Source organism: Callorhinchus milii, unplaced genomic scaffold (assembly GCF_018977255.1).
Source record: "Callorhinchus milii isolate IMCB2004 unplaced genomic scaffold, IMCB_Cmil_1.0 Scaffold3, whole genome shotgun sequence".
Classification (NCBI taxonomy): domain Eukaryota; kingdom Metazoa; phylum Chordata; class Chondrichthyes; order Chimaeriformes; family Callorhinchidae; genus Callorhinchus; species Callorhinchus milii.
The window spans coordinates 75,076,277-75,088,021 of record NW_024704744.1 but is presented as its reverse complement, the minus strand read 5'-3'; the positions used below and the strand labels follow the sequence as shown (position 1 = coordinate 75,088,021).

The 11,745-nt window shown below is 51.0% G+C and overlaps 1 protein-coding gene across 1 annotated transcript; it reads right to left on the bottom strand.

Annotated features, from left to right (window-relative positions):
* Positions 1-698: 698 nt before the first annotated feature.
* Positions 699-6,689, bottom strand: polh (polymerase (DNA directed), eta; the record flags this gene model as incomplete). Its single annotated transcript, XM_042333238.1, is given in 5 exon segments — positions 699-1,717; positions 2,567-2,730; positions 4,415-4,480; positions 5,176-5,299; positions 6,581-6,689. Coding segments are annotated over 5 exon segments (1,376 nt in total), but the record flags the coding sequence as incomplete, so codon positions are not given.
* Between the last annotated feature and the right edge of the window lie 5,056 nt (positions 6,690-11,745).

The following is an 11,745-nucleotide window of genomic DNA, read 5'->3' as shown; positions in this document are numbered from 1 at the left end:
CTCCCATTAATTGCCAGTGACTTACGTAATTGTAAGTGTGTGTCTGTATGACCAAAAGTCGTGATACCTACCCTATTGTCTAAAACTAGCTGTACCCATTGCAGCTTCGCTTGCAACCAAAGGATCCAACATGGAATGTAGATTGACATACAGACAGACATTTCGTTTAACATTATACTCAGCTGGGAGGACTCCTTTAATATATTTTCTCTATCTCTCTCGGTCTCCCTGTCTCTCGGTATCTCAATCTCTCTGTCTGTCTCTCTCGGTCTTTTTGTTTCTTCCACGAAACACACAGTCACCACAATTTATAATATATTCTCTCCCAGTCTCTCGCTCGCTCTCTCAGCCCCTCTCACTATCTCAGTCTCTATCTGTCCCACATTGGAAGACTCTAGCTCCTATGACAACCAGAAAAAAGTGACATACATTTGTCACAGATGTACCTCTCCAAATGGTGCATGCTTTTCTCTGTCGCTACATAGTTTCAGAATACAATGCATACCTCACAAGTTGAGGCTTAAAGTATTTTTTAATATAGCTCATCAACAATAGAGAGATCCCCCAAAACAAATATGCCCATGACACTACCAGATGCAAGACCTTTCCGATGTCTTTTCGTCAATCGGTTATTGCGTGATACACAGAATCACCAGACAGACAGATAGACATTGACATTTTATTAGTATAAGTTAGAAGAATATATATCATCATTTCTTTAAAACTTATTAGACATTGTAAAAGTATCATGATTTTTTGGTTACCCTGTATATGTGCAAAACATGCAGACAGGCATTGCCCTGCTCACTGATTAACCACTTCCTCCTCAGTGTCCTGACAGCCCACCTTGCCAGCAGCTGGCTTCTGAAAATAAAGGTCCAGTGTGCGCTCACGCTGGTGCCGGGAGCGCTTGGCGGGAGATGCAGGTGTTTGCTTTCTCTTGCTCTTGCCTCTGGCTGCACAGCCAGCCCTGGCCCTAGCCCCAGCCCGAGCGCGGGGGCTGCAGAGTGGGCCGGGCACCGGCGTGGAGAACGAGCTTTGAAGGTTCTGGGCAAAATGGAAGTCATGGTGTTCGGGCATGTCCCACACCGGCAAGTACTCGCCGCACTTCTCGCACCGTGCCACATCCTCCGGGGCCAAAATGGGAGGCTCCGTCACCCCCTTCCCAGGGACAAGTTCCCAGGCGCAGGCTCCTGGCAGAGTGCTGCCCAGTAACCCAGCATCAATCTGCAAGTTCCTCTCCACGTTGGACACATTTCCCACACTCTCGGCAGCGGTGGCTAAACACTCAGAGCTGCTTGGTTCTTGCGTTGAGGAAGGCCTCAAGCTTGGAGAGAAACCTCTGAAATCCTGCCCAAGGGCATAGTCTCTCTCCTCGCTTCTCAAACATGTGGTCAACACGTCAGCGCAGCTCGTGTCTGGCTCTCGGTCGACTACCTCAATATCGTCCGAGCAGCTAGGAAGTGATGTCGCTGTGGTTTCAAGGCTCTTGCATTTACTGTCAGCTGCTGCCTGGAAGAATGACAGGATAGTGCCCACTGGCTTGTGGCTTGATCCCGATTTGCTCGCTTCTCTCCGAGCTACAGGAGACACCGGCAGCGGCTTGTGGGAAGGAGCAGGGTCGCTGCTGAGGAAGGAGGTGATTCCACTGGCCAGAGCTGTGGGCGGCTCTGAAAACTTACTAGCACTCAAGCAGAGGGACGTGACGGCCGGGCACCTGGGAAACAGAAAAAGGTAGATGGTGACTGGACCAACAACCAATCCCAGACTCCACCCACTGAATCTGAGCAAGCTAATGCCCTACGGCAAGCAAGGCTAGGTAACATAGGCTCTTGAACACCCCTTGCTCTCGGTAACAGTTACTCCAACAGTCTCCGTTATGAATCACAGATGTGACACATACTATGGAGACCTGAGGAACACGGGAATATCCAAGACTGAGAAACATACAGAGTGAGACTGGCTGATTATTCCCATTCCCTGAACACCATCCCTTGCCTACTCCCACAACCTTCAACATTAAACTCATCAACACCTCCCACCTCCCTGCGCACCCTAAACCAACAGAGGTTGGAGAAGGGAATAGAGGAGTATAGGAGGGGAGAATAGAGGGATGAACGAGAGGGGTGTAGGAGAGGGGAATTTGATATAGCACTTTATCACATTGAGACGTCTCAAGAGCGATCCAGAATATATTATAAATATTAGTAAATTGACTGTGTATTTTGTGGGCGAAACACAGCAGCCAATTATGCTCAGCAGTGTCCCATAAATAGTCATCAATTGAGTGACCATGTTTTTTTTGGAGGGTTTATTACTCCCAGTAAGAAATCTGCCAATCGACTGACAATTGGGTTCCTACTTGCTGTTAGGTAAACAGAGGCGTGTGAAATAAGGAAACTTGCCTCCCCCTCACCCAGGAATCAAATCCGGGTCCTCTCGCTTGTGAGGTGAGCACACTAATCACTCGGCCATGGGACTCCGAACCTGCGCCATTTCCCTTCAAAGAGAAGCCATTTGGTCCATTCATTGGTCAGGCTGCATGCATTGTTGGTCGCACACTCACCAGGCAGCCTGCGGTCCCGCTGCTCTGTTGCAGTTCCTGATCAGCGCAAATGCATCATTAGCAATCTTTGTAGCCTCGCAGAGCGGCAGAGAGCAGCAGCGTGAGAGCCCGTGCCCATCCTTCAACCGCACACCCACCAGCAGCTGCTGGGCCACACGGCCGTTCTGTGGAAGAAGAAACACAGGGTTTATTAATGGTCTATCCCCTTGTGACCCACTGAAGTGACCTAGTGTGCCAGCCTAGCGTACTGGTCGCACTCTCGCCTCTGAGTCAGAAGGTTGTGGGTTGAAGCCCCACGTTAGGACTCGGAATCATATAGTGTAAGCTAATGCTCTAATGCAGTGCTGGGGGAACTCTGCATTGCCTTCGGATGCAACGCTAAATCAAGGTCCCATCTGCCTGTTCAGGTGGACTGTTGGACTGTCTGTCAGACTTCAAGTCCTGGATGAGAGCTAAACTTCTCCAGTTGAATGTCAACAAGACTGAGGCCCTTCTCCTTGGTTCCCGTCAGCGCCTCCACACATTGGGTGCTGGCAGCATCACCAACCACTGATGAATATTCTACACCTCAATGAGCCAGTCCGGTACCTTGGTGTCTTGTTTGACTCTCAACTGTTCTTTCTAGCCCACATCCATGCCATGACCCTCTGCCTTCCCCCACTTCAGCAACATTGTCCGGCTCTGCCACTCCCTTTCCCCTCATGCTGCCGAAACCCTCATCTACACATTCATAGAATCATAGGAACTGGATCAGGCCATTCAGCCCATCGAGCCTGTTCCGTCATTCTATAAAATCACGACTGATCTGTACCTCAAGTCTAATTACCTGATCTTGTACCGTATCTCTTAATATACTGACCTAACAAATTGCCACCCACTTCAGTTTTGAAGATGTGAATGGATCCAGCATCCACAGGCTTTGGGGGAGAGAGTTCTAGACTTCCACTACCCTGGATACTTCATCAAATCCAGACTTGACTATGCTAACGCCCTGCTTGTCAACCTTCACAACTCTTTCCTCCACAAGCTGCAGATTTTTCACAACTCTGCAGCTCATGTCCCCTCCAGCACCAGGCTCCATGAACCCATCACGCCCATCGTCGCCCGGCTCCATTGGCTCCCCATCACTCAGAAGAGTTGAAAATCCTCATCCTCGCTTTCAAAGCCCTCCACGGCCTTGCTCCTCCCTACCTCTGTGACTGCTAAGCCCATACTGGCCTGCTTTACGTCCCCCACCTTGCCCACCCCACCATTAGCGATCAGGCCTTCAGCCTTCCTGCCCCCACCTTTAGGTATTCCATCCTATAATCCCTTCACCTTGCCCCTTTCTTGCCTCCTTCAAGATCCATCTCAAGACCGTGCTTTCGATCACGCCTTCGGTCACCCTCCCACCCCACCCTGTCTGCCCTCCAACCCTTCTGAACAAAACCCCCAGCTTGGGTGCACATCCATGACTGTCCAGGCTTTGGGATATCCTCCCAATGTGAAGAGCACTATACAAATATAATTTGTTGTTGTTCAAGATCCCATGGCAATATTCTAGAAGAGATGGGAGTTTCTCTCTCCCGATGTCTTGGCCATTAATCCCCCAAATAAAACTGCTCACTCACTCCATGGCTTTTTGTGGGACACTGCTGTGCGCAACTGGCTACCAGGTTTCGCTAACAAAATACACAGTCATTGCACTTTACAGCATATCCTGTGAAGCACTTTCAGATGTCTAAACGATGTGATAAGGCGCTATATCAAATGCAAGAATTATTATTATTATAACCAATTTATTTTGAGGATTGGCCAGGATACAGGGAGAGAAACTGCCCTCTTGTTGGGAGTGGCAAGGGCACTTACACTGTCTCTGTCTTTGGTCAGTCGCTCCTCAAGCTCAGACGCCAATTGTAGCAGCCAGAATCGGATCTGCAGAGAGACAAGACTCGACAGTTACTCTTTTCAAAACTGCATATTGTGGCCTTTGGCTCCAAAAATACACAGTCAATTCACTTTATAGTATAATCTGTGAAGCGCTTTGAGATGTCTCAACGACATGATAAGGTGCTATATCAAATGCAAGGATCATTATTATATTCAAAATTCAGCCACCCATATCCTCATCCATACATAACACCACACCCCATCACCCCAGTCCTTTCCTGGCCATGTATTACAGAATGAATCTATTTCAAGGTCCTCACGCTCAATAACAAATAACTCTGTGCGCAGCTCCTCCCCATCCCTCTGGCCTGCTTACCTCCAACTCCTCTACCTGTCCCCTTTGCTCAGCTTGCTCCAGCCTTTTACATGTCCCTCGGCTCCTCCACCATTGGCAGCCGTGCTTTAAGCCACTACACCGCAAACTTGTGGAACTTTCTCCATCAATCTCTCCGCCTTGCTCCTTCTTTGTCCATCTACAGATTGCCCCTCAAGACCTTCCTCCCTATCTCCCCAGCTTGGCGTCAAGCTCTGCCATGGTAAAGCGCTCTGAGACACTACCCGCGTGAAGGATGCTGTGTAAATGCATGTTGTTACATGGTGGTGTTCTCACCCAGAGCCCAGAGGCAGAGTCCCGGCCCCCACCCCACCACGACCCTCTATCCCAGGAAGTGACCACTCACCTCCTCACACGTGGCCAGAGCTGTCCTACCAGAGAAAATCTTGCTGCAGCCGATGGATTTTGGCAGCTGCCGCGGTCGGAGTGGCTCAAACTCCACCCCTCGGCAAAGCTCGTACAGCCAGGAGCTGTGACACAGACACAGGGTTACAATCACCCAACCCCAACTTCAGCCAACCGTAACCCTAAACAATACACAGTCTGAACCTAAACACTAAAGCTCACTCCATCCCCAAACACTCAACCCAACCCCCAACTCTAACCAGCTGGATTGCTAAACCTAACCCGGCTCCCAAAAAAGAATCAAACTGTAAGTAACAAGCCTGGAGGTTAATTTTTAAATTCTAGGAATCAAAGGGAGAAACACCACAATAACAATCAACAACCCAAGGGAAACAAAACGAAACTCCAGCAACAGAAGGCAAAGGGAACACTACATTGTTGTGTGTGAATTCAGTTGCCGTGTTCGCCCATGAAACACACAGTCACTACACTTTACAGTATATCCTGTGAAGTGCTTTGAGACGTCTTGATGATGTGATAATCATGACTGCACACTCAACCTCACTAAGCCAGTCAGGAACCTGGGTGTCTTGTTTGACCCTGAACCGTCCTTTCTCCCCGACATCCGCGCCATGACTGGCACTGCCTACCACCACCTCCGCAACATTGCCAGACTCCGCCACTGCCTCACCCCTCAGGCTACCGAAACCCTCACCCACACATTTGTCACATCAAGGCTCGATTACGGGAACTCCCTCCTCATCGGCCTTCCCAACTCTTCCCTTCACAAGCTGCAGATCATCCAAAACTCTGCAACTCATATACTCTCGCGCACTGGGCTCCGTGACCCCATCCCTCCCACCCTCGCCCGACTCCACTGGCTCCCCACCCCTCAGAGGATCGAGATCAAGATCCTTGTCCTCACCTTTAAGGCCATCCATGGCCTTGCCCCCTTACCTCTTTGACCTGCTGACTCCCTACCAACCTGCCCACTCCCTCCGCTCATCGGGCTCCGGCCTGCTCCAATATCTCCCGCCCGACCCGTCCTACCATCGGTGGCCGGGCTTTCAGCCTCTCTGCCCCCACACTCTGGAACTCCATCCCAAGGTCCCTTCACCTCGCTTCCTCCCTTACATCCTTCAAGGCCGGTCTCAAGACCCTTCTCTTCGATCGTGCCTTTGGTCTCCCTCCCACCTCTCTGCCTTCCCTCACCCCTACACCACCACCCCCTCCCCCCATGCTCGGGCCCTGACACCTGACTGTTCAGTGCTTAGGGACATCCTCCCGACGTGAAGGCGCTCAATAAATGTAATTTTGTTGTTGTTGATGTGATAAGGCGCTATATCAAATGCAGGAATTAATATTATATTACGATAGTAGACAGGAGATGTGGAGCGGGAACTTACCCCGTTTTGTCTCCGAAGTGATGCTGGAGTTGTGTGAGGGTGAACAGCCGGAGCTGCCCCATGTACTCGATGTGCAACCGCTCCACAATCGAGGCTCCCAGCTTCCCACCTAGATTCCGTCTGCACCAGGGGAAAGAGGTTAAAGGCAAAATGTTTCAAAAGATAACTGATACCAAGTGCATTGTCAACATTTTGTGTACAGCAAAGTCCTGTGCACAGCCATGACATAAACTAAGAATTAATCCGGGTGATTGCGCTGGTCAGGACACAGGGAGAGATTCCCTTCTCTGTGATAATATTATTATTAGTAGTAGTTTATCCACCAAACCCACAAATAATTCACCAACCAATGATGGACATGGCTGTACCTTTGGCTACCAGTATTTAATGCTGAAGGAGAGCAGAGGAGGGCAACCAAAATAATTGAAGGAATGGAAGGACTGGACAATAAGGAGCGATTAAGTAAATTGGGCATGTTCACGCTGGAAAAGAGAAGATTGAGAGGCGACATGATTGCTATCTTTCAGATTCTAAAGAGGCAAAACAATGTAGATCATGACAGGCTGTTTCAACTTGTCCAGAATAGTTAAACCAGAGGATACAGCCTGCGATTGAAGGGGAGTAAATTCAGAACGAATCTACGCGAACGCTATTTCAGTGAGCGAATAGTGAACCTGTGGAACAGGCTCCCTAGAGAGACGGTTGAAGCAGGAAGTGTTTATTCTTTCAAACACAGATTAGTTAGTTTTCTTTTAGGAAACAACCTTATGGGATATAGTACATAGGTAGTTCGGGCCATATGTGCACGCGACCGCCAGGAAAGTGGAAGGCAAAGTAGATGGCCCTCGGTGCTTTTTTCGTCTAGCATTTCTTATGTTTTTATGTTCGAATGGGTTCCCCTAATGTCCCAGGTCGACCTCCCTCACATCACACGCTCTGTCCTTCTCTGATGCTCTTCTCTCCCCCACAGGGTCTCCCTTCGTGTGCCACGGCTCATCGGAGGGAATCTTTAGCGTATCCGGGAAGGACTGAAGGGACAAAGCGAGACCCCCGGGTGCTGGGAGCGAGGCAGCAGGAGCGGTCTGATCCGTGGCATGGTGTTGCAGTGTTTAAATGTTGCTGCTAGTAGAAGATGGTGCTCACGTGGTTCCTACGTCTGACACCGATGTGATGTGTATCCCTCCCCTCGCTGGTGTCTGTGGTTGTGGCCTGTGGATGTGGGGCTCTGACAGTGAGAGTGAGCCCTGCCTTCCCACCAGTCCCTCTCCCTCTCGGTCTGGTGCCTGTCACTGCAGAGGCCAAAGGCAGTGTTTCACACGCTTGTACGTTAAGAGCTGTGAATTTGCACACTCGACACATTCAGACGTAGAGATTTTCACGCTCGCTCATACTGTATTTCGAGGTTCGGATTTTCACACTCAGCCATTTAGAAGTGTGAATTCTCACGCTTACCCATTCACTGGTGTACCCATTTAAAATAATGGAATTTGCACACTTAGCATACATGTAAATTTGTACGCTCACTCGTTTTGAAGCGTGAATTTGTACACCCACATATTTAAAAGTGTCAATTTGCACACTTAAAATTAGATGTGTGAATTTGCACACTCACATGTTTAGATGTGTGAATTTGCACACTCACACACTAAAAAATGTGACTTTACATATACATTTAGGAATATTAACGTGCACGCATATATTTAGAAGTGTGATTTTGTACACTGAAAATTTAAAAGTGTACATTTGCATGTACACATATTCACACACGTGGATTCATACATTTAGAAGTGTGAATTTGCACACTTGTACATATAGAAATGTGGATTTGCACGCTTACAATTGAAAAGTGTGGTTACACACTTATATATTTAGACATGTGAAATTGCACACATGCATTTGGCAGTGTGAATTTGCATACTCACGTTCCAATGTTTGGAGTAACACATCGTCATTTCTCTATATGAATAAATGTATAAATATATAAATGCCCACGTGTGTAATGAGAGGCATTGGGTGTGTTTCACACTTCCACACTCAAGAGTTGTGACTCACACCAATGGCCTTGCAGTCCAGGGTGCAGTTTCATGATCCAGCCTCTACTTCAATGAGACGCGCTGTAGATACCAGTGGAGTCCCGTAGTGTAGTGGTTAGCTTGCTTGCCTCACAAGCAAGAGGACCTGGGTTCGATTCCTGGGTGGGGTGAAACTTTAGGCAAGTTTCCTTACTCCACACGCCTCTGTTTACTCAGCAGTAAGTCGGAACCCAGTTGTTAGTTGATTGGCGGATCACCTTCCGGGGTATTAAGCCCTCAAAAAAAGACTGGTCACTCAATCCATGACTGTTTATGGAACACTGCTGTGTACAATTGGCTGCCGCGTTTCACCCACAAAATACACAGTCACTCCACTTTATAGTATATTCTGTGAAGCGCTTGAGACATCTGACGACGTGATATCAAATGCAAGGATTATTATTATTATTATTAGACACACGTCAAAATTAAGGGGGTGAGACCAGCTGAGCTGTGAAGAGATGGAGTGTGGTGGAGGGGCATCACTGAGCAGAGGGTCATTGCTGGGAGTGTGTGGGAGGGTGGGGGAATACCCTCTCTCTCATCAGTGGTAGGAACACAGCAGTCACTGGTGAAAGATTTATAGGACGTTTTATTTTTGATTTTATTGTCTCCTGATGGTCTTGTTTAGCCAGAGGAGAGATGGCAGAAGAGAAAGGAGAGAGTAGAGGGCGGGAGGAGGGGTCGAGGAGAGAGGATGGAGAGGAGAGAGAGAGAGGGGAAGCAGAGCGAGCAAGAGAGAGAGAGAGGGAGGTAGTGGGGGGGAGTACAGAGAGGGAGGGGGAGGTGGGGGCTGGAGTACAGGTGGGGAGAGGAAGAGAGGGAGAGTAGAGAGGGGGAAAAGAGAAATGACCAGAATAAAGTAGACCAAAAAGTGCCCAACAATTACAGGGTCTCTCTTCACCCCACCACCCACCTAGTGTACATTTGATGGGTTCTGGCATCATCTGCCACGGCTCCTTCTTGGCCAGTCCTGACTTTGTGTGTCAGCCTGGTGCAATGTTAGCGCTCTTGCCTCTGAGTCAGAAGGTTGTGAGTTCAAGCCACCGCGTTGGGACTTGGAATCATATCGTCTAAACTGGGGTGTGTCGCATTGTCGAAGGTGCAGCCTTTTAGATGAGAAGTTAAACCTAGATCCCATCTACCTGTTCAGGTGGATGTTAAAGATCCAATGCACTATCTGAAAAGAGAAGGGAGTTTCTCTCTCGCAGTGACCTGGCCAATAATCCCCCAAATAAAGCTGGTCACTCACTTCGCGGCTGTTGTGGGACACTGCTGTGTGGTTTAGCACCTTTCCCGTTGTGGCATTCTCCTGCAAATGCAAAGATTATTATTATTATTTACGTAAATGACAGTGATTGAAGATTCCAGAAAGAATGTCCCCCCACCCCATCTCCACTTCCCCACAAAACCTTGCTGACTGAGAGGGGGAAAGAATTGTGATGAAGAAAAGAAATGAGAGAGTGTGAGACCCCGACACTGGGGGTCTCGAGGCTGTGATGTAATGTTACTGGATGTTTTGTCATTGACCCTTGGCTTCCTGTCCATGCGAGGATGTGCCCCCCGCTTCCTCACTCTGAGACCCAATAAACTGCCTCAATATTACACCGGCCTCAGTGTCCTTCCTTTTTGGTTCAGGAGCGAGAGGGGGAGGGAAGTATGTTTTTGGTCAGCCGGGTGTCTGGCACATGCGGAAACACATCACCGTGCTTACGATTACCCAAACCAAACTGAGGTTTCTATGCATCCTATCTACACGTGCAAATTCCAGAGATAAGATTGTTTGCACGGAATGCACACGCTCTCTCTCTCCGGAGGGACGCATTACACTTATCTAATTCCATAAAGTATTAGAGCAGTTTGGGGGACCCCAGAATACCCCTAGAGTTGGGGTAAATGCTGGAAACTAACCAGCTAAAACTGCATAGCCTGCCATTTTATACACCATTGATAGCACTGTTTGGCAAGCTTTCCCACTGCTTGTCCAGCTCGGACCACTATCATTTTGCTCTCATTGGGTCCAGGCTCCGTTATTCCAACTCGGTGGACTCCCAGCTCCTGCAGACTGTCCAGAACTCTGCAGCCTGTGTCCTTTCCCTCACCAGGGTCCAAGAGTCTGTCACCCCCATCCTTGGATGACTCCACTGGCTCCCCATCCCCCAGAGGATCGAGTTCAAGATCTTCATCCTCACCATTAAAATCCCTCCACGGTCTTGCCCCACCCTACCTCTATGACCTCCTCAAGCCCTATCGACTAGGCCATTCCTTTTTGCTCAGCGAGCACGAGCCTGTTTCATGTCCCCCGCCCTGTCCACCCCACCTACCCCCCGCTCTTTGGAACGTCATCCCAGAAACCCTCTGACTTGCTTGACACTCAGCACTGTCAAAGCCTGAATGAGACTTACTCTTTGACTGGTCTTTTGGGGTGTCAGGGCTGGGGCGGGGTATCGGGGCGGGGGGGCGGTGTCAGGGCTGGGGGGGGTATCGGGCGGGGGGGCGGTGTCAGGGCTGGGGGGGGGGTGTCGGGGCTGGGGGGGGTGTCGGGCTGGGGGGGGGGTGTCAGGGCTGGGGGGGGTGTCGGGCTGGGGGGGGTCGGGGCTGGGGGGGGGTGTCGGGGCTGGGGGGGGTGTCGGGCTGGGGGGGGTGTCGGGCGGGGGGGGGTGTCAGGGCTGGGGGCGGGGTATCGGGGCGGGGGGGGTGTCAGGGCTGGGGGGGGTGTCGGGGCTGGGGGGGGGTGTCGGGGCTGGGGGGGGGGTGTCAGGGCTGGGGGGGTGGTCGGGGCTGGGGGGGTGTCGGGGCTGGGGGGGGGTGTCGGGGCTGGGGGGGGTGTCGGGGCTGGGGGGGGGGTGTCGGGGCTGGGGGGGGGGGGTGTCGGGGCTGGGGGGGGGGGGCGGGGTCGGGCTGGGGGGGCGGGGTGGAGCTCGGGGGGGGTGGGGCCGCGGTGGGGGGGGTGGCTCGGGTGGGGCCCGGTGGGGGTGGAGCTCGGGTGGGCCTCGGGGTGGGGGTGGGGGGGGTGGAGTCGGGGTCGGGCCCGCGGTGGGGGGGGGGGGTGGGGGTTCGGGGGGGGGCGGGGGGGGGGGGGGGGGGGGGGGG